Source organism: Balaenoptera acutorostrata, chromosome 4 (genome assembly GCF_949987535.1).
Source record: "Balaenoptera acutorostrata chromosome 4, mBalAcu1.1, whole genome shotgun sequence".
Taxonomy (NCBI): Eukaryota; Metazoa; Chordata; class Mammalia; order Artiodactyla; family Balaenopteridae; genus Balaenoptera; species Balaenoptera acutorostrata.
The window spans coordinates 35,773,089-35,797,114 of record NC_080067.1 but is presented as its reverse complement, the minus strand read 5'-3'; the positions used below and the strand labels follow the sequence as shown (position 1 = coordinate 35,797,114).

General features: G+C 39.8%; 1 protein-coding gene across 3 annotated transcripts in view; it reads right to left on the bottom strand.

The window, feature by feature from the left end:
- The window catches only part of TSC22D2 (TSC22 domain family member 2), a 55,494-nt gene extending 31,967 nt beyond the window's left edge, over nucleotides 1–23,527 (bottom strand). For 2 of the 3 annotated variants that reach the window (XR_009008103.1, XM_057545038.1), the window contains exon 1: nucleotides 20,679–23,527. Coding sequence is in view for 2 of the 3 variants with exons in the window: in XM_057545038.1 (XP_057401021.1) it covers nucleotides 20,679–22,657 (1,979 nt within the window). In the remaining variant the exon portion in view is untranslated. Of the gene's footprint in view, nucleotides 1–7,953; nucleotides 8,026–20,678 lie in introns of all 3 variants that reach the window. The other variant, XM_057545037.1, reaches the window with a different exon arrangement.
- Between the last annotated feature and the right edge of the window lie 499 nt (nucleotides 23,528–24,026).

Sequence of the window (24,026 nt, the reverse complement as noted above, 5' to 3'; positions counted from 1 at the left end):
TTTTGGCTTCCAGGACACAGGTTACAGCACCACTATTTCTGGGCCAAATATCACAATTAAAAACCAAAAAAAATACAATGAGCACCTTCCAAATTTTTTAGTATTTATAACCAAGGATCTTCAAACTTTGACAATAACCGGGAAACAAAACAGCATAAAAATGCTATTTCTTGAGGATATTTATCAATGAATACACATTCTAAATTATTACCACCTATTTAAATTTACTTGTCAAATGTGGAAAATATTTTAGAAGTTGTCAAGTGAAGCCTAAACACAGAAGCTAATTTCTGGTAAGCAAATGCATTTAAATGCTCTATATCCATCACAAAAATCTAATACATTTCCTGACTTGCGTGATTTAGAATATTAGTACAAGTGCACGCATACACACAAAGAATGTCAGCTAGAATAGAATCAGTCATTTCTCTCATCTAACTACCTACCAACCCAAATATTAATGAAAACAAAATATTAAAATAATTCCACTTAGTATTTCTTTCTTCTCAATAGGCTGCCAAAACTATCTGCAGGTTTAAATACATAGAAGAGGTATGAGTTCATACTTTTAAATTGTTGAAGAACTAGAATGGAAAAAACCCCCAAACAGATGTTATATGTTTGTTCTGGTTCAATAATTTCAGGCTATATTTAAATTTCCTTCGCATCTGAACAAGTTCAGTAAGAGTCTTTTCTTAAAAAGCTTTGCTACAGAGTTCTAGATTCTTCAGGAAAAAAATAAGATGGGTTTAGCAAATTATACACACACGTTTCTGTTCTGTTCAAAGGCTTGGTTTAGTTAAAACCCATCTGGTGAAAAGTTAAAATACAACAATAACAGAGACCTTACCAACTATTTCCGCGTTTTTTAATTGTTTCTCATATTTCATCCTGAAAATAATTATCAAGACCTCTCAGAGTAGGGAGGCTGTGGTGACTTATGTAGAGAAAATTTACTAACTAAAGAAGAAGGTGGTAAGCACACGAACAGAAGCATGTAACAGTGGATGAGCAGTTAATAATTTCTCATCACCAATTCTGAAGCCCCGTCATGTGCTGAAAATAATATCAGCACGTCAGGTGTCCCATTTCAGCTAGCCAAAGAAAAGCTAAGAGAAGAAATGCTTAGGATCCACTGAAACACCACTTCAAACAATGAGATACAGATCTATGGTTAAAAATCTGGCAGCAGACAATCCACCTTAGGCAACTATCACAATAAAACTAGGAGGATACAACAGACCATAAAGGATAGCAGTCACATACTTTGTGAACCCAACTGGTGAGTAAAAATGTCTTCAAATTACACTACTTTTTCTCAACTCAAGATAATTAAAATCCCAATTTAATACATATGTATAAAAATCACAGTACAGAAAAAACTAGTACAAGAATACACCTCAATTTCTGTTCTAAGGGATATACCCACATTAATATCCACATGTTCTTCTTCTCTTGCCACCCCCTACTAAACTTTGAGAAATAAGACTCCTCTTAAAAATTTCTCTAATCCCAGTAGTTGTTTTAGCTGGATTTTAGGCAGTGCTCCCTTTCCTCTCTCTTCTCCCCAGCCCCTATAATACAGATTAGTTAAGCAGATGCATTTTTTCCCAGTATTTCATCCAGAACATTAGCCCTTCCTTTTCTGGTGACTATTTAAACAATCTTAAAGGAGGCTAATAGAAGTGAAGTACTTATTTATTTATATAAGACAGTAGGAAAAAAAGACAGGTGTTTCATAATTAAATGTAATCTGTGATCTTGTTTAGGCTCTTGGATCAGGTAAAAAATGGTCATGAATGACATTATTGGGACAACTGGCAAAAATGTGAATATGAACTGTATGTTACGTATTAGATAATAGTCTAACAAATCTGAATTTGGTAATTATACTATTTTTTACATAATAGGAAACATATGTTAAAGTATTTTGGGGTTAATAGACATGCTATCTGCAAGTTACTCTTAAATGGTTCCTAAATAATATGTTAGGATGATAAAGCAAGTATGACTAAATGTTAACAAATGTTGAACTTGGTAAGATTATTGAAAATATAAAATTTTTTCAAAACAGAGATTCAAAGATTTTCCCTTCTTTTTGGTTAGGAAATAATATTCTTAGAATCTTCTAGTCTCTAAGACCACTTATCTTCTTCAAAGTTTCTGTTGTTCTCTAAATGTAGGTAGTGCTGCCCAAGGTCCTGGCTTGACCCTTTTTCCCTACTCCGTTCCTAGGAAATGTTAGCCTTTCCTAAAGCTTGAACTCTAAAATAAAATAATAATAACATAAACAAAGAAACAAATAAATAAAAGATTCTTCGATCTCTTCTAGCCTTAACTTCTCTACCAAGCTGCAAGACTGCAGCTAAAGCTGTACCCTGAGTATTCACTTCCACCTTGACTTTCCACTGGCTCTCCGACTCAAAACAAAATCTCATCACTATTTTCTCCTTCCCAAACCAACTATTTCACTAATACTTCCTAATGGTACCACCATTCCCTCAATTAGGTCTGACATGTTGGAGTCAAATTTGACTGCTTCCCTATCATATCCAATCACGTTGGAGTCAAATTTGACTGCTTCCCTATCATATCCAATCAGCAGCAAAATTCTTTAATTCTAACCTTCTGATAACCATTCTTTCCTCATCTCCATTGCCTAATTCAGGCCTTCATTACCTTTCTAATATCTTTGATCTCTATCCAATCCACCATTTCTTCTCTGTTGTCTTCAAATGTTTTATGCACCAATCAAATTTAACCATCCTTATCACATATGCCCTGTGCTTCCACAGTGGTTCACAGTATTTCCTCTAACTGGAAGGTGCCTTTTCCCTCGGTCCTTTCACTCTGCATGACCAAATTCTAACCAATCATTGGTTTCCCCATTTGTGGCCACCACTTAATTGTCTCTGACATGGGAATTCTTTCCTAATAGAGAACAGTTTGTTAGCCTTCCATTCCTTAAGCAAATTCACAGCTCTTTGAGGTTTTCTGAAAATCATGGGCAACAAAGACAAAACAGAAGTAAAGCAGCTCAATTTCAAAACTTTTCTTACCTCCTTTTCTTTTTCCTTTAGAATTAAGTGGTGGGGCAATAAAACTCCACAAGGTAGGGATTTTGAAAGTAATTGGCTCTAAACCTCGAAGTCAAACATTCCTGATTAATAGGATGACAGCTTTATTATTTCTAGTGATTGGCAAGACTGTTTCCCTGGGGGCCCATCTCCTTTCAGAAAGTAAGCTCAAGCCTGTCTGTTGAAACACCCACCTGGCTGTCCAGGTGGAATATAAAGAAAGAAGATTTTCTAGCTAGCTTTGTATTTAGAGTAACTATCTTACAGAAATGGAGTACAATAGGTCTGTCACCATCTTTTCCTATTCATTCTAGTTAGATAAATATTGCCTCAAATTACATTAGCTTTTGTGGCAGGCTTGTCACTTGCTAACCAATTACTAAAAAATGCAGCCAACTAGTATCTAGGTACTTTTTACTCTACCTATTCAACTGAAGTTTCAACCTCCCTGAATTTACATACACATTCTTTCACTTTCTCAACTGCTGCACATACTTTAGACTGTTAAATTCACAAATGCTATCATCCAGTAATAGCTATGACTTCCTGCTTTAACGTCATCTGAACATTTTATAAGCATGTTCTTAGGTTTTCATCTAAATCTGAGATCCAGTCCTAAAAAGATGACAGGCCATTAAAAACTTTTCCTCTAATTTTTAGCATCTCTGATTATCCTCTACTAGATACCCTTAACTGAAATTGGTCAAAATATAATCAGATAATAAATTATGTAAGTACTAGGTACAAATTATTAGGAAATGTATTTGGTGTGGTTACATAACAGTTGGGCTTATATCCTCAAGGTACTTAGAGTATAATTATTAGGAGAGAACATTTAACCAGTAACCATCTCTAACAAGTAACCCACCATGGTGATTCTTTAAAATTATGTAGTTCAGATCCACTATGCAGAAACATATAGATGAACCTCAAACATAATACTGGGTAAAAGAGGACAGACACAAAATACATAGTGTATGATTCCACTTACTGCAAGTTAAGATAGAGGAGGGAAATAATAGGAAGGGGGCACGAAGGGGTCATGAAGAGCTTATACTACTGTATCTTGATCTGGGTGCTAGTCACGCAGATGTGTTCAGTTTGAGCTGTACATTTATGAATGGTGGACTTTTCTGATACAAAATATACTTCAATAAAAAGATTTTTAAAAAGTCATTAGCACCGAGCATTCAAAAACTAGATTATCCAAATTCTGAAACCTGAGTTTTTAGCATCTGGGTTAACAAGTGGGTGTTAATGATGTATCCAAGCTTCCTGGAGTATGAGTGAAACAAAACAAATTGCGTCATAGGAGTAGTTTAGTTCTGATTTACTCCTAACTTCAAAAATGAAATCTCACAATGACAGGAAATATTGGATGCCTTTTCTAACACAAAATACTTGAGGTTATTTAACAAGAACATTTTAATGCAACAATTGTGAAACTAGATGTAAATAGATGTAAGTAATCCCTATAAAGACTTAATTTAACTGAAATCATCAAGTATCCAGAAAAAGACATAAACTTACTCAGACATTCATTTTAAGTTAATAATTCATGTGTACTACTTTCCTTATTCATTTCTCTTTAAATATTGGTGCTACCATGAGGAAGGACAAGCTGACTCAAGGGGATGGTGCACCTAGCAACTGTTACTCTCATTTGTTAACTACATTCAAGTATTTTCTTCATTGAGGCAGAAACACTTTTAAGTGTTTATCAATAAGGATAAATCCTTACAAGCTACGTGATTTCTTCCTTTAGTCTACCTGAGGTAAAGTTTCTTCGCTCTAGTACTCCTTTACCTTACTGACCTGATATTTACAAGAGGGTAAAGTTGTTTGCTATAAATTCTTACCCTTAGCTTTTACAGACAAAGGACTCCCAATGAGAGCCTGCTCCCCAGTGATCATCAGGATAGGTTTCTAAACTAACTGTCGATTTAACAAAGTAATGCCAATAATGATTAAGTCTGGAAAGCTGTTTTTTAAAGAAGAAAAAACAGGAAGTCAAATTTTCAAGTTACTATTCTGAAATGCCAATAGGCTAGGCTATCACTAAAAATTGGCACAGGGCTTAACAGCTTTCTGGAGAGTAAGATAATCTCCAGAAAGCTACATTATTCATTTTAATAAACAGTCAATGCAAATAATCTGGGCTCCCTGTATTACTTTAGCTATCAGTATCTATTATTCTTATATTTGGTGACGATGTCAGCTGACTGATTCCCTGATGACTCTGCAGATGACAAATGCGGAAGACAGAAAATGATGGCACCTACAGGAAAAGGGAAAGGAAGGCTTGACAGGAGCTTCGACTTTAGTATAATAACTGAATAAGACATTGGGTACCAATGGAAAGAGAGAATATCTAAATATAGGCAGAAGCAGACTGAGGGAAAGCTTCTCAACTTGCTAACTCTAATTTAAATAGTGGAGAAAACAAAGGGGCCATTAGAGAGCTCTAAGTCAATGTGAGGAAGGTATATTAGTTACTTATATTTTGATTAAAAGATAGTCTGCTGAAAGAATTCTGGGAAAAAAAGATACCCATCTTTCAAGTAAGGCAAAAACCAAGAATCTTCAGCTATCTAGGGCAGGTTTAATAAAAATTGGCACAGGGCTTAAAAGCTGCCCCTACTGAAAATGATTTCTAAGATTTCATAAACAGGAGCCTGAAATATGGTATATATCCACATTGATAGGCAAATTTATACCTCTTAAGTAGATAATGTAAGGAATTTATAGTCCCTTAAATCTCTGAATGGTTCTATTTAATAGAATCATCCTTGAAAAATACTGATAATTGCCAAATTATTAATAATATTAAAAAAATCTTAAATTTATAATAGTCAAAAATGAACAAGGCATCTTGGTGAGATATTTTTCAAAGCTTAACACACATTAATCTTCAAACCCTGTCTGTGAAGAAAAAGAATAAACAGTCCCACAATACTTTATTAGCTCATAACCTATTAAAAAGTTTGCAAATACCTGCCAACTGAAGTTGTAGATGGTTAGAACTAAAAAGGCCAGCCACTACTGCTATTCTCAACTGAAAATTAATTAAGCTAGTTGAAAAGCTAAAAGGAAGCCACTAGTCAGTTTCTACTGCGTTGGGCTTGTCACCTTGGTACCAACATGCCAACTTACAGTGAAGAATGGCTGATATAGAATATAAGTTCTGATTATATTTTGGCACTAACACACTATAGACAAGTATCCAAGTATCTGTTAAAATTCTTTGGTTCTGGACAAGAGGCTCCAAGGAGAAGAGAAAATATTTTCAACCCATGAGAAACTATAGATAAAGCAGCTTGCCTGATTTCTGATACCTTAAACGTTTCTGGTATCTAAAAAAAGAAAACAGATAAGGAGTATTTAGCTGTAACAAATGATGAGCAGGCAACTTCTACGGCTGCTTTATAATGAAAAGAAATCTTTTAATTAGATCCAAATTATAAAAAATAAAGCTCAAAACTTTCTGCATTGTTTTGATGAAAATAATAGGTATTATTCATATTGATGTCATGGTAGCTCATGAAAGTTAGCTATTTGAAATAAATTACCATATATCTAAAAACTATTTTATAACATTTCTAAAGAGTGCTATTTTTCCTTTTTATAAGGGAAAAGTATAAAGTACACCCCAAAGTACTCACCCTGGCTACATCTGGTAAGCCATTTGAATGATTAAAACTTCATGCTTGTTTCATGCCACAATTTACATTTATGTCTCAATTTATATTGCTACAGCTATACAATTTAAAAATTGAATTTATAAACATAGCACTATACATTTTAAAACTTCTTGTTCTACAAGTAACCATTTAAAAACATTTTTAAGTTAAGTAAGGAACACATCACCAAAAAAAAGTTTGTTAGAAAATTTCTTGAGTGATACAGTAAATCAAGCCTAAGAATTAAAACACTGTTATCATTTCTGAGTAATGTAGACCATGTCTTCACATGACATGTACATGCACATAGCAATACGCTATTCTAATGAAAGAGATGCAGTTGAGTCCAGGAGTGTTATCCAAAATATGCCAAAGGACACAAATGCGCTGCCAGGCAGAGTTAAAAGAATCTAACAAAGCTTTGTGTAAGTTTTAAAAACATTGTTTGCACTCAACTTCTATTAATTAGACACAGAATGATGGAGTGCTAATAATATTCAGCAAAATAAGTGAACAGAGCATATACTACTTAAAATGTGTATTAAGCAGAAAGATAAACCAAAGTATCTGTTGCCATACATGAACTCCAAGACTTCAGTCTATATTTTAAAAAATTAAAAATAAAATTTATACAACATTTCTGTGAGAAAACAAACTGTTTTAGGGGTTTATAAAACAGTAATGCAGATCTGGTGAATTCTAGCAAACAAGCCTAAGGTTAAATTTTCTTGCCGAGAATTAAACAATGACTACTACTTTGATACCTTAGTCTTTTCCCTCCTCCAATTTCTTAATATGAAATAACATTTTGCTTTGAGTCACTACGGCTTTTACAGAGAAATCATATAAAATGGCACAAAATTAAAATAACTGTAGGTAGTTTATTTTATAAAATATGTTTTTACATTAAATACACATGGGTAAGGGGATATTTCATGTAATAAAATCCAATAGAAAAAGTCCTTCAAAAAATACACTTTTAAGTGCAGTAAAAAGGAAAGTATGTCTATATTCTATTTAAAATATAGTTTGTCCTTTTGGTTTATTTTGCTGCTTTGTCCCATGCTAGATACCATGTGATTTTCCCCCCTCCTAAAATAATAAAGATCAGTTTTAATGATGAGAAACCATTACAGTGCAAAGCAGTTCATGCATACACTTTTGCATGTATGCATTCCATATGAAAGTATTCATACCTATCCCAGAGGTTCTTTGATTCCTGAATCGTGTTCAAATGGAACGCTTGGAAGAAAGCAGTTGAAGGATTCCTGTGAGATCCAAGAATCAAATGGAAAAGCAGTTGAGAAAGTACAGTAAAATCACTACTTTTCAAAAAAAGATGGAAAACTAATGAGAACCTACTGTATGGCACAGGGAACTCTACTCAATGCTCTGTGGTGACCTAAACGGGAAGGAAATCCAAAAAAGAGGGGATATATGTACACGTATAGCTGATTCACTTTGCTGTACAGCAGAAACTAACACAACATTGTAAAGCAACTATACTCCAATAAAAATTAAAAAAATAAAATAAACTCATTTCCCAAAAAATTAAAAAAAGACTTTAGATTTCTAATACAATGCAACTGCTTTAATAAAAAGAAAAATAAACCCACATAAGCTTGATTAAAAACATTTCAAAAGAAATTTAAAAACTGGACAAAATCCAGCAGACCCTAACAACAATTCAGGATCACAGCTCTAAAAAAAAGGCGTAATACAGATAAAATGAAATATTAACTAGCACCCAGTTGTGTGTGTGTATATACATTTACATACATACGAATGTGACCAGTTCATAGCCTAAATCAACAACTACTCTGTATCAATGCCTTTATAAATTTAACAAAGCTGTTCTCAGGTACAGTATTCATGTAAAATTAGTTAAACAATAGCTTCATGATATGAAAATTCTTCATAGGACCTATTTGACAGGATTTGATGGTGACCAATGAGTCCTTTTCTGGGTTGGACTTGACACAATTTCCACCTTCAGAATTCATTTATTTATGGGTGGTTTCTCTGGGTTAAGGCAAAAAATGGTGCTGCAATTGCAGGGCCGCCTTCTAACTTCTTGCATTTGTACAGTGCCCCTTTAAGGGGTAAGAGCTTAAACACCATTACCACCATCCATTTCTACTCTTCCCTGGAGACACATTCCCTAGGGCTATAACTATAGAATCTTAATGGGGCAAGCTCTCAGCATGCTGGTTTCTCCTCACATCTCAGAAGTTCTCAGGAGACCAACCTTTTGACAAATCTGCTCTCTAACAGTTCTGTCTCCACCTCAGCATATTTCCATGGTCTCCGCCACTCCCAACCCATACAATAGGGAGTCAACAAAAACTTGCCACATCACTTCTAAAATTCCTGACTGGTGCTGTAGCAGAATAACAGTAGCAAGCTAAGAATATAAGTGCTTATTATATACCAGACACTATTCTAAGTGCTTTACATTTATTAACTCAATACTACAACAACCCTAAGAGCTAGGTGCTATTATTATTCCCATCTCACAGATAAGGAAACTGGGTCAGACAGAAGTAACTTGCCCAATGTCACAGAGCTAGTTAAGTGGCAATCTGGTCCCAGGGTTTATGCTCTTAAACCACTATGCTAAGCATATAACAGAGTTAAATTTTAACCTCTCTAGGTCTGTCTCCATCAGTTAAATGGTGATATTACCATCTAGCCTTGCAGGGTAATAGGTAACTAGTGCTCCTGGCATTTAGTCAATGCTCAATAAATGACATTATCTTTATCGTCAAAATGAGGTTCAGATACAACATGGCAATTCTGAGACCCTAACTAGTGCCTTAGGAGAGTCTGCAGTATTATTAGTACAATAAGAAAACTATTTCCAACTTCAACTGGAATAGCAATCAAGTATCAATGATCATCAAATAAAATACTCACTCAATAGAATTCCATGATTTCAAAACTCATAGGACATCAAGACATATATTATCAGGACTTCCCTGGTGGCGCAGTGGTTAAGAATCCGCCTGCCAATGCAGGGGACACGGGTTCGAGCCCTGGTCTCGGAAGATCCCACATGCTGCAGAGCAACTAAGCCCGTGCGCCACAACTACTGAGCCTGCGCTCTAGAGCCCACGAGCCACAACTACTGAGCCCGAGTTCAACTACTGAAGCCCACGCGCCTAGAGACCATGCTCAGCAACAAGAGAAGACACTGCAATGAGAAGGCCATGCACCGCAATGAAGAGTAGCCCTGGCTCGCCACAATTAGACAAAGCCCGCGCACAGCAATGAAGACACAACACAACCAAAAATAAATAAATACATAAACAAACAAACAAAACTTAAAAGACACATACTGGGGACTTCCCTGGTGGCGCAGTGGTTAAGAATCCGCCTGTCAATGCAGGGGACACGGGTTTGAGCCCTGGTCTGGCAAGATCCCACATGCCACGGAGCAACTAAGCCCGTGCACCACAACTACGGAAGCCTGCGTGCCTAGAGCCTGTGCTCCGCAACAAAGAGTAGCCCCCACTCGCCACAACTAGAGAAAGCCTGCATGGAGCAATGAAGACCCAACAAAGCCAAAAATAAATAAATAAATAAAATTTTAAGAAGACATATATTAATCTACTGAATTGTAAAAAAAAATATTTTCTAGAAGGCATTTTAAATTTTAACCAGTAGGGTATCTTTTAGACGATCCAAATCTGGGAAAGGCAGATAGACACTAGATGCCAGTATGTCACCAAAGCAACTGTTTGATTAATTAGGAGTCTTCAGTGTGTGTACTTCTTTTTGCTTCCCCTACTTCAACTCCTTTCTGTTCTTTTAACTGTTTCTCTACTTTTCTCCTGACTAGGTCTAAGGCAATTAAAGGCACTGATTGGACCTACTAATATCAAGAAAGAATTAAGAGGTTGCTAACTATGGTTTATTTAACAGCTTGTATCCTCTCAAGATATATTTGCCAGGCCCCTTTTTTTCACTGTACTTAGAAAATCAGTCTGTCGAATTAAATGAAAGCCAACTAAACCAACTGAAAACTCAATTTGGCTTTTTTACCAGGCTCACCCAAGACCATATGGGAATAAGTCTGCTATTCACACAGGTCTGTTTGGAGACTTTGGGTTTAAAATAAACAGAGTGACACAAAGAGGAAGATAGTAAATACAAGAAAATAACAAAGAGTAAACTTGGAAGTTATTCTGCAAGTCTAGAATTCAAAATTCATTAAAGAACATTTACAATATATTTTTAAGGGAGATATTCTTTAGAAGAACTTCAGATCCCCTGATTTTGGAAAAATATATACATATATATTTAATTTGAATCAAATTCAAATGCCAAATAAATTGGTTTTAAATAAAGTCACATGACTTTAGTTATGAAACCCCAGAATTTTTACAGCATAGATACTAATAACGAAATGTTTCTCATAGGTCAAATGTAGAAGTGAAAAGAGAACATATCTGCAGTTAGTCGTGTATCTTCGGGGTGAGAAAAATAACTGTGAAATAAAATACAGTACTATAAATGGACTTAAAGTCTTTAGAACATGTCAACAAATACACTTAGGTTGCAAAAGCTGGCAGTTAACAATTCCTTTTTACATATATATTCAAAATGAATAAGCCATATGGAGTTATACAATCTATGTAGTATAAAAAATTTTAAATACTTGAGATTCCAAGGATAAACATTTAGATAGTCTTATTATAAAATATGAAATTTTTCGTTTCTGGAATACTTAAGCTGGGATGTTATCCATAAACTGATTTTTCGCAAATAGCAACAATTAGTCTCAAAACATTGATTAGCAGCACAGATTAAAGGAGTCACGTCTGTGAAACCTAGTTGATCAAGAACTTCAAAAGAGCCATCTGTAAATACTGAAGGGCCTGATCATCAAAGACTTCTCTGTTTTGGAATGGCATAAAATTGAGGAAATTAAGAGTTCATGGAAAACACTGTTAATGGGGATAATTTCAAGTTTACAGTCTATGAAATCTGAAGGCACCAAGAGGCAAATGATATTAAAAATGTGTTAGAAATATTGAATTTTATGCAGCTTTGGTCACAAATTCTCTTCTGCTCAAGAAATAAAATTTAAAATTTGAAACCGTTCTCTAACAACATATTTGATGTCAATGTAAGCTACTAAACTAAAGCCAATCAAGCACTTCTTAGGAAGACTCACCTAAAACACTGTTTTCCTATTTGTAGAAAATTTTCAAAACCAACAAACAAAATACTTCTTTTCTCTCTGACTTTATATACTGAACAGTCTGTCATGATAATCACCAAGTACATGAAAGTAGTACATGAGAAAGTAACTTAAATGTGACATATGTCTACCTGCTAAACTAAGATACTATCTGTGTAGGGTGACTAACTATAATAGCGAGGAAACACACACGTATATATTCTACCTCAAAACTAAGCTAAAAAACTGTTGAAGCTTAAGGAATGAGGTACATGAGCCCTCTCCTCAGCAAATACCTTCTCCTTCTCTTATGTCAAAACTCAACTTCAGAAATCTCTAAATAGAAACCAGGGAAATACAGTAAGCCGAGGAACAAGGGCCATCTCCAACATTATCATCTACGGATTTTAAATGATTTAAAAAATATCCTTTAGGTAAAGGGTTACAACACAACAGATCAGGGCAACAGAAGCTTTTCCTGCATCCTATCTTACAGTCAGGAAAGTAATAAAACAAAACTAACTCCGGGAATATCCAAGAGCACTGGCTTTGGAGTCAGAAGGGGCCTGAATCTGACCTTAGGCCTTGTGTGACTTAATAGCTGTGTGACTCAAATCCTCAGCGCCTCAGTTTCCTTAATCCATAAAAAAAGGGGAGAAAAACACTCATTACAGTTACTGAAAAGATAAAATGAGATTATGTATACATACGGTCTGAAACAATTAAGCCTGGTCTGTGTTTAACATAGGGTTATGATTTCCAAATATGCTGTATAAAGATCAACTTTTGGTACAGTATCTTAACATATACCAAATATTTCATCATTATTAAGGTACTACTGAGGCAAACAGAACACTTAAGGCAAACAGAATTCATAAACTTAGAGCCAGGTATATACCAAGCTACTTAGTACATTCCATTGGAGAATTCCACCTCTGGGATTCAGAGCTCCCCCAGGATTTCCTTATACACAACTGTACCACAAGATTTTAATTAAAAATACAATAATCACTAAAAAGCGTATTGAAACGGTTCCAAGATACATACTACTTTAACAATAAAAGCTTCAAGAAACACCTTAACAGCAACCATAGACTTAAATGATAAAAATTTCCATTTCTCTCCGTGACATTTAAACCCTTCACTCTGATCACTGTCAAATTAATCACATCATGTTCCAAATCTGACATATTCTCACCCTTCCATATTGTTACACAAAACTGCCTTCTCCTTCTACTTGGAGAATCATCTGCTTCTCTCATCAGTGACCTAATCTGAATGACTCTTAAGATTCAACTCTAGAGTTAGCTTCAGAAGAAAGCAAAAGTAATAATGGGTTGCTTCTGAGGACAGAAATTGGGTGGCTGGAGGACAGAGGTAGCAGAATGGCTTTCAATTTATATTCATATATTTTGAATTTTGAACTGTATAAATGTATTGCCTATGCAGAGAGTAAGTTAATTTTAAACAGAAATCAGTCTAATTACTTCCTCCCCACACAAATCTGACCTGATGTCCTAAATTGCTCCCATTAATAACTTAAATTTACTCCATCACAGCCTGTAATGTATATCAAAGTATGCAACTTCAAATCGTAATTATTTTCATATAGCCGGAGATCTTGGAGGGAAGGATAGTTTTATTTCTGTATCCCAGTACTTACTACTCAGAAACCACAAAGAAAGTTGAATGATTCACATATTGCCACTTGAAATGTTTTCCTGGGCATTCAACCTACTTAAGGAGTATTTGCAAACTTCATTTTTTGTCACACAATAGTCTGGGGGCAGGAAAAGGGTTTGACCAAGAGGAAGGTTTAAGTTGGCAGCTCTCTCATGAAACATGTCTGTGTATGGACTCATACTCAGGGAATCTTAAAATCTGACCAAAGGCTCAAATTCTAATTTTACCAATGAGGAAAACCAAAAAAGTTAAATGACTTGACCAAAGAAATCAGCTAAATGGTGGAAGAGCCAGGATTAGAACACAATTTGCTGTACCACTTAACTACATCACGAGTTTTCTGGCCTGAAACAATGTCTCCTTTTCTGTGATTATATCCATGCTATCCAATTACATTTTTGGATCAAAACTAAACACTCTTGGTATGGTTTCTAGCATGTCAAGAGTTGATCTGGGAAAACAGTGTAGACACTGAAACATTGATGTTTCTGTGATGTATGTTTGCCATACATACTGTTTTAGGTTATGCATGATTGTTCACAAATCACTTGCATACCTCATTTAATCTTCTCAAACTCTCCAAGGTAGGTATTATCCCCATTTTTCATATGGGAAAACAAGGCTTAGAGGGCTAAATAACTAGCTCAAGGTCAAATGTCTCAAGTATGAGGCACAGTTGAATTTCAGCCCAGGCATGCCTGACTCCACTGTCTATAATGGTTACTCATATGATATGCTATAGTACATAATTAAACACACTATTGATTTATTTGATCAGGAGCCCCCTCTCCTTTTTTTGCTTTTGTTTTGTTTTCAAAAGTTAGGTAGACCATATAACATGGATTTGTTTTGGTTTAACTTACAAAACCTGTTAGTAAAACTGAATTCTAATTCTACTTAAGAAATTAGTCGGCCTTAAACTTTGTTTTGGGTATCTTTCATGCACAGATTAAACAATTTACTTGTGTAATAATGAAGATGGATAGCCTAAACCTTTACAAAGAACATTTAAAACACACCAGCATTATTTATAATAATTGACACATTAATCGTAGTTTCTCTTCTATACGTCAATACTCTTTAGTCAAATTATAGTGAGAGCTTATAGGAAAGGAGGCTTTAAGTAATTTAACATTCAGACTTCACTTATTTGTCTTGCCTACTCTGATGAGTATAAATTATCAAGACATTTACTAATCGTCTATGTCCGAGGTGAACACTATTAAAATTATTAACTCAATCATCTACAGAATTTTCACGTAACTGTCCATATATAAATGTACAACTTAGAGAATGTGAGTTCATTCTTTTTAACAAAGGGTAGCTTGAGTACAAAGATATAAAACTAAATACTTTAATCTGATTTGGGGCTTTAAATTTGAGAGATAAGCAATCTAGAGTAGCATGTATGAAACTGAACTCACCTGATTTAAAAGTAGAAATTATGCACATACTTTTTAGAGGTAAAGCAGATAATCAATATACCTTTAATATTACCAGCCAAGTTTGAAGTGTATACATTATATTATGAAAGTCACCTAATGATGTATAGGAATGATACAAATTGGTTACTGTTCCTAAATCTTTATGGAGGAGTCCCAATTTTTACCCTAAGCAATGCCAGATTAAGAATATAACAAATATTGAGTAATCTCAATCTGGTATGTTCAAGAATTGCTGTGGGAGGGCTTCCCTGGTGGTGCAGTGGTTGGGAGTCCACCTGCCAATGCAGGGGACGCGGGTTCGAGCCCTGGTCTGGGAGGATTGCACATGCCGCGGAGCAGCTGGGCCCGTGCGCCACAGCTGCTGAGGCTGCGCTCTGGAGCCCTCAGGCCACAGCTACTGAGTCCGTGTGTCGCAACTGCTGAGGCCCGCTCACCTGGAGCCCGTGTTCTGCGACGGGACAGGCCACCGCGGTGCACCGTGGTGAGGAGTGGCCTCTGCTCGCAGCAGCTGGAGAGGGCCCCAGCGCAGCAACGAAGACCCAATGCAGCCAAAAAAAACCAACAGAATTGCTGTGGGAAAGGCCTAAATTATACCAATGATTCAGGCATGCATATTCTTTGTGATGCGGTAATTTGTGTTACACCATTTAAAAGAACAGCTTCAAATCACAAGTCTACTGGTTTAGTATAAAGAAAAAACAAACTTAAAGGATTTATTCCAATTCAGGAAATTCGCTACACAGACCCCTTAAATACTGTCATCAATTAAGATTTATTAAAAATCTGCTCTTCCCATTAATAAAAAATTACTTAGAAACATCATGGTTCAGGTTACATTTAACCAGACATACCTGTTTTTGTAAAGCCTCTCTTCTATTTCGAGAGTAATGCAATTAAGAAATAAACGGTATCTGTTTGGAAGAGGAAATACATACTGGTCTAAAACAATTATTAAAAGAAGGAATTAGACCACTATTTCTCACTAGTAGCATGTGTTCCTATTCCGTCTGAGACCATATTTCATGTCATTTCACTACCTTTACTTCTGTGTTGGTTACCTGCCATTACTCCCTACTCCCACAACCCCCCAGCTTCTACCATTTCGGGAGAGAAAAGTCAAGATCCTTTTACACTCCCCTATCAACCATTCCTCAGGGAAGAGATTCACTGGTTTCTTTACCATCTGATTGGTGGGGCTGCTCTTTGTTACTAGAGGACTCTATAGAGCATGACTGCTTCCAACCTCCTTTGGTGCTGAGAAAGACTAAACTCTATTCTAAATTACCAAGTACCAGATCCATAAATCCAGTATCATGTTTTATCATTTCCAAATTAGTGCTATCAGAATTCTCAAAGAACAAATAGATTGGTATTACATTTATTCTCATAAAGAAGAAAGCATATATCCCACTACCAATACTGTGAAAAAACAAAAATGACTTCTCATAAAGGCAGTTTAGTTCAAGATACCCTCCAGCCCTTACAAGAAAAAGACAGTATTAATAAATTAGTTACTTGGAGTGTGTCTTATCCACACACATAAAAACCCTTATATTTTCTAAAAAGTTAACCAATGTTCGGCCTATACAATTTAGTTCACACAAAATTTTAAACAAACGTGTATCACTGTGAATAAAAAAGGCCATGCTCCCACTTATACAACTCTTGGTTTTAGGAATTTCAGGCTCTTTTGGATCATCGGCCTTTCTGGAAATCTATGATAATTTCCTTAACTTAGAGCCAGGTTTATGACTAAAGCATATCAACATGGCACTCTGATGAATGCATCAGTATCATTTTTATACTAAATAATGATGTCACTCATACACAGGAGATACTACACTTTGATTACAAAATCCTTACTAACTTAGATAGGCCTAAGATGGTACCTGGCGTGTGATTTAAGCATCAACTGTAAGGCTGCAAGACAAAATTACCTCCACACTTCAATACTGATAAAGAACCATAAGCTCCCAAAGAAATACAGATTCAAGTTAAGGAGCTTTCATTTTTAAAGACTAAATGCAGTAAGACTTTTTCAGAGTTCTAAGAAGTTCCCTATAGATTTTTGAAACAAAGTAAGAGTGACAGTTCTGCCTCCTGATATACATTTACATAATCCTCTCTTAAACGTCAAGTTAAAAGAAAAAAAACTCCATTAAAAGAAGTGTGTATATATGTATATCTCATACATATGTCTATATAGATATATATAAAGTGTACAAGCACAATCTATATTTATAGCACATACCATGACACACCACTTAACACTCACAATTTATAATATTTTATCAGCAATCATTAGCAAACTACACAAATAAAACTATTAACAAGATATAAAGATATCTGCCACTAGAGGATCCTTACAATCAGGTTTTCAACAGTCTTTTGGTTGCAGTTGACAGTCCACAATTGCAGCCATTCATAAGAGTTCCTGGCATGTGGCCTACAGAGTTCACATTGGTCAGCTATCTATGGAAAATGATCTGTACCGTGTTCCTTTTCCAAAAGGGCCAGTAATATTTTGCACCTCCCCCTATTTACCAAATAGGAGTCTGTTAAGTGTGTAGGTAGTTTAAACAAATTTTGTAACGTTCACTGTAAAAGTGTCTATGCATTTTTTTATGAACTATATCTTCAACCATTATTATATCCTCCAGTTTACACAAAATCAATTTGAAGAATCTCAACAACTGACCATAAACTAGAATGATATATAAACTTCATGCTAATTAATACCATATGGTCAATTGGCAATGTTAACTCAGAAATTTAACACTTTAATTATTTTGTATACATAACCATCAGCCCTTTTAAAGGTATGATAGTATATGTCTGATTCTTTAAAATAAATGGTCTCAGAATGAGCCAATACAGATCCTTGTATTAAGTGACGGAAACAAAATCACAAGATAGAGTGCTTAATATATCAACTTAAACCACCCGATCTTTTTGTTAATCTTCCATTTTCCTTCCTTTTCTCAACAAAATAGACTGTGTTTACTAATGTCTTAATGGTTTTTTAAAAGGCAAACATCTTTTTTTACAAATATTTTCTAAGGATCTGAAATTTGTCAGCCTATTAATAATTACTCAAGACCTCTCACTCCAATATGCCTTATTTTACATCTGAATGACTGCAAATAAAATTGTATGAAGATTTTAATTTAAGAAGGCAACCTAAAATCACATTAAAATCATGATTTTGTTAGTACTATCTCCTCAAAAGTAGTCATCTCAGTAATTTAAACATACGCCTGGAAAAACTGTTACTTAATTTCAAGAATACAACTTTAAAAATGCCCTCTCTTTTACAAAGGCTTTCCATTAAAAAGCAAATTTAAAAAGACCCCAAAATGATTTCTACTTAATGGATTTATTCCTTCACCAGGTGTGTTGGTCCAGTGACAAAAACAGTCAAATGTGTAAGAGTACAACTTGGAAACTGGCATGTTAAATTAGAAACCAATGAAAAAGTTATAACAAAAATTAGAAATGCACATTTGATAAGCAATGAAGATTTTAAAAGACTGGGTGGGGGAGGGAAGCGCCACATTTAAAATAGGACTATACACACATGAAAACCCCTGCACTGGATTAACTGTTACAATTGATAAGAACACTGATACAGTAGTATCTGTAGTTCAAATAGTCACAAATTTGGAAATGAGATTCTTGAAATTCAACTCTTTTAATAAAGTAAGAGAAGAAATAAATGCATCTTTGAGGTCATACCCTAAAGAATACATCCCAGAGTTTACATTTATCAACAGATCTCTCTGCTTCATACCATATCGTCACCAAAAAGTTCTGGGGAATGTAATTACAAATGCTGTAAACTGAGAGGTGTGAAGAGGAGAGAAAACACATCCTTCATTCATAGGTGCATGTGTTTTTGGGGTAGTGAGGGGTTGAGAAAACCAGTCATCATTTCTTGAAGAGATACAGTGTGAACAGGAACAGAGAGGTAGTAAGCAAATGGTTATTTACGAACCCATCACAAAAAACTGGCTTCTGGCAGCTAGAAACGGGAAGATGCCTGTTGACTATTACCATGTTGACTATTACCAAAGGTGAACAAATAAACTCAAGTGGCATTTCAGGTGTGCCCCTACGTGTGAGAAGTGAAATATGGCAGAAAATGTAAAGAGGGATTTTTGAGTGGCTTGTGGAATCAGTGTCTTTACTTGGTAGTCCCATCCATATAAAATTTCTCCATGACTAGCTAGCTGAGCTCACTCATGGACACGTGGTACTCTCTAAGAGTTCTCAAATGGAAGAAAGACTCCCCACAAACAAGTCACCTACAAAAAAAAGATGAACTTTGAATTACAAAAGGCAAAGAAGATGAATTTCAGTGAGCATTTTCCAAACCAACAGAAGTATATAACAAAAATACAAGGCTAATTCGAAATGAAAAAGAAAAGAATGTGAAGGAACTCAGAAGAAAATAGAAAGAAAAAGCTTTAACAGCTCTCATTGTAGTCTACATACCAATTATTCAAGAAATCTATAAAAATAGTTCTGCTCTTTCAACACATCTAAAATTAACCTCTCTCAAAACAAAAACCTCAGAAAATAAATTTCTAACTGTAAAGTACCTGAAACTTTCTCTGTAATTTTTAAATGTAATATCTGGTAATAAGTCAGTTTTTAAACATTTGTATTATACACACTACATCAAATTTTCATGTGACATTTCCTCAAAACCACTTAAAATCCTCATTAAACCATAACCAAACATCAACTGTACTGGAACTGGTATAGCAATACACCAATTTTCCCTTAAACTATTTAAAAGCATCCCCCCTAAATACAGGGAGCCAATTGTTAACATTTATACTTTTACTATAAAATTACTCTAATTTCAAGAACTACAGCTTTCACTACTGTCAAGAGTCTCCTACCTCCCTTGCCTGTAGTAAAAAGATTGATGGAAGATAAGAACATCTTTCCAATACACTTTTTGCTTTAAAAAAAAAAAGCATCTTAAAGAAGTCACTGGGACGCCTCCTGACCTTCTATCCTCTTTTACTAAAGGGCTGAAGAAGATACGATCTTCAAAGCCGGATCTGACATTGCACCATTACCTCTCCAGCCTTTCCAGATACACTGGAGGAGATACCTTATGTGGTTCTTTCTCTACTAGAGGGCTTTCTGGTTTTCCAGAATGGGAAATGTTTAATTTTATCTCTCAGTCTCAAAACTCACACTGACAAAACACTCTGCCATTAAGTGTTCAAGTGTGATTGATATCTAATAAAGGGACAACCCTACACGGCATAACCTACTAGCCACCACTTCTAAATTGAGAGGATTAAACTAAAATCCGCCCTTCTGAATCAACGATGTTGCATTCCTATCCAATTTAGTGCTTCTAAACAACTGTGACGCCAATTCTCTCCTTACACATCTTTTTTAACATCAGTAATCTAAAATTAATGTCTTTTCAAGAACCGATGAATCAATTTTACTAAACACAAACTAACTTTTATATTTAGAAACATTAAGGGCCTCAAATTGAGAAAAGAATCTCCCACAGTTGTATCCTAAACTACAATGTCCGGTCAAGCATTCCCATCAAATATTTCAAATAAAATTTCCATACCTGTCTTCATCACCATCAACAGGAATAGCTATGCTGAATACAGAGGTGGAGAGACTGTTCATAGGTGTTAACTGAAGGGGGTTTGCCAGGGCATCTGCAACAGGAGGCTTCACAACAGGCTTAGTTTCAGCAATGAGAGAAAGTGGTGGTTGAGGTAGGGGTTCGGATTTTCTTCTAGTATCGTCAACTTGCCCGACTAAAGGCTGGGTCTGAGTCTGAAACTGGCTTAGGTCAGACTGCGGTAGACTCGTCGGTGCACTGGCCGTGCCTGGCGCTAAGGGCAGCCCCACGTGCTGGATGATGCTGCCGCTCCTGCTGACCGGAGGATGGCTGCTCAGCTGCTGCGCCTGGGCCAAGGGCGCGGGTACATTTGGCATAGTAACAGAAGTGGTAGACACACTAGGCACGCTGGGAGCGGGCGCGGCTGCAGGCACGTTCGGAACTCCGGGCACCACGGCGTGAGGGCCGCCGGGCACTGCCGATGGCGTGCCGCTGCCGCCCATCTGCGGCGGAGGCGCGGGCTGCGGCTGCCCGGCCCCGGCGGGAACCAGGCCCGACTGCGCCGCGCCTCCCACGGCAGCCGGGGGCACTCCGGCCGGCTGACCGGGGGCGGCCGGTCCGCCCTGCGCGAGGCCCGGCCCCGGGGCCACGGCTTCGCCAGGCAGGGAGGCCGCGCCCATAATCTGCGCGCCCGTGGAGGAGGCGTTCTGGCCGGGGCCCGCGGGGAGGCCGGCCGACGCGGCGGGGCCCGCTCCGGCGCCCGCGGACGAGGGCTGCGCCGGGCTGGGCGGCTGCAGGCCGGCCATGTGCGGCTGCAGGTACTCACTCTGGCCGGCGGGCTGGACGGGCAGCAGATGGCCCGGCGGAATCTGAGCCTGGGGATACGCGAACTGCTGGGGCGGCGGCGCGGCAGAAGCGCCCACGGCCGGGCCGGGCTGCGGAGGCAGGGCCAGGCCGGGCTGCGCCAGGGTTACATTCGTCAGCGGCAGGCCCTGTCCGTTGGGCCCCGGGGGGACGGAGCCAGGCGCGGCGCCCTGGGGCTGGCTGGGCGGCGGGGCTGCCATCATCTGCGGCGGCCCGGCCGCGGCTCCCGGGAACGGCGGCAGCGGAGCCGAGCTCGGAGCCACAGCCCCACCTACGGGCGGCGGCTGCGGCTGCGGCTGCCCAACGCCAAAACTCTGCGGCGGGGCCGGGGCGGGCTGGCTCATTTTCTCCGACGGGGGTAGCTGTGACACAGCAGTCAAGGAACTGTCAGTTCCCGAGTCGGGTCCGTGCGCCCCCGGCATGGAGGCCACCACCACCACCACGGACCCTCCGGTGGCGCCCAGGCCGCTGTCCCGATCCGCAGTCTGATCAAAAGTATTGCTGTGCCTAATGCAATCCCCGGACCGCGTCAGGACGCTGCTGTCGGAATCCCGCTCATAGTATTCCATGCACGTCCATCGGCCGCGTCTATACGGCTCCCCGCTGCCGTGGTCCAGCTTGATCACGCGGAAACGGGAACTACAAGTGGTGGGGGGCTGCGAGGGGGCGGCAGTCCCTGGCCCGGCGGAGGGGCCCGCGACCGGGGGGGGTCCGGGGGCCCCCGGGGAGGGGGCCGAGGTGGCGGCCGCCGCTAGGGTACTGGCCAGCGCCCCAGCCACGCTGCGGGCCGAAGCGGCTCCTCCTCCGTTGGCGGGAGTGGCCGCCGCAGCCGCCAGCTGTCCGTCCAGGACGAGGTTGGGGGAGACGGTACCGGGAGTCTCCGCATCCCCAACATTGTTGAGCGTCTCTTCGGAGGAGCTGCGCTCGCAGACCTCCTCGGGGCCGTAATCCGTGGCCCGAGAAACGTCGAATATCTCGGAGGAGACGTCCTCTGTGCGTGACTCGTCCGGATCGTCCAGGCTCTCGGTGTCCTCGGTGATGCTAGTGGCCACCTGGGCCGTGGTGACACTGGTGATCTGGAAGCAGCTCTTCTTCTTGGCCGGCATCTTGGACATGGTGAGGAAGGCTGGAGGGCAGAGAGGCACGCCGGCTCCTCTGCGATCTTGCCGGAAACCAGGAAGGGCAGAGCAGGGCCCCCAAAGACAAAGTCCGCGTCCGCGCTGGGGTCTGAGGCCCGCCGCTGTAAGAGTCACGGGTTGATCCGTGCGTCGGCCGCTCCGCGAGACATCCTCCTCCCGTTTCCTTCTCCGTGTCGGTCTCTTCAGCTCTGCCCCCGTCTCACTCGCGCGGCGGCTCCTCCTTCCTTCTCGCCTCCCGCAGTCGCGGCACCTCAATTCAATCCCCCCAGTGGCGGCGAAAGCGCGATCCCAGGGGCGGGCCGGCTGCTTCCTCCTCGCGTCTCCAGGCCGCCGTGGTCAGTCCAGCTCGGCGCTCCGCGCGGTCAGCAGGCCTAGGCTGGGGGGTGGGAGTGGGAGGGCGAAAGGGAGGAGGCGGCGGCGGCGGCGTGAGGGGCGGTGCTGTCCCGCTCCTCGAGCCAGTGCCGGCGTCAGCTCCGGGCTCTCGGACGCCGAGAGGGAAGAAGGAGGAGTGGCGAGTCCGGAGCCAGGGATTCCTGATTCAGCCGGGAGCCGCGGGCGGGCGGCGGAGCTTCGGTGCGGCCGGGCGGCCCTCCCTCCCCGGCTCTAGCCGGAGCTCAGCCCCAGGGACATGTCGACTGTCTCTGGCGGAAACCCGCTCCGGGGGAGGGGAAAGCCGGCTCGGTCCTCCCCTCACAGGGGGAGCCACCCCCGCGGGCGGGCGGCGGCGGCGGTCTCGGCCTCCCCTCGCGGCTCTTGAGAGAATGAGGGGCGGCGGCCGGCGGGCCGGCAAGCGGCGGCGCTCTGGCTGTGTGAGGTAGCGGCGGTAGCTTCTTCGGCTCCTCCTCGGTGCGACCGGTTCGCAGGCTCTGGAGAAACTGAAATTCAAACTGCTGAAGCGGCGGCTGCAGCTCCCTCCCCTCAGCCAAGATGGGGCTGAAATGGCCGCGCCAGGGATGCTGGGAGGAGTAGCAGCCGCGCTACCGCCGCCGCTGCCGACTAAAATGCCGCCGCTGCCGCAGCCACCGCCAGCGCCGCAGCCGCCGCCGTTCCGTGACGCACCGGCGTCGTGACGTCACCGCCCCGCCCCCTCCGGTTTCCTGCGGAGTTTCGCGTGGAGGCTGGGGGGGGCGATGGGCGGGGCTAAAGGTTAAAAAAGGGGAGCGGTTTTTTTTTTTAATTTAAAAATTTTTTAAATTTAAATTTTGCGCTATAGGTCTTTAGAGTTGAAGAACTAAAGACTCTTAAATTCCAAGGCTAGAAAAACTTACAGCCGCGCCAATCGAATGGTTTTATATCGGTTTATTCCGAGACACTGGAAGACTGGAGGTCATGTGCTTGCTGTGTC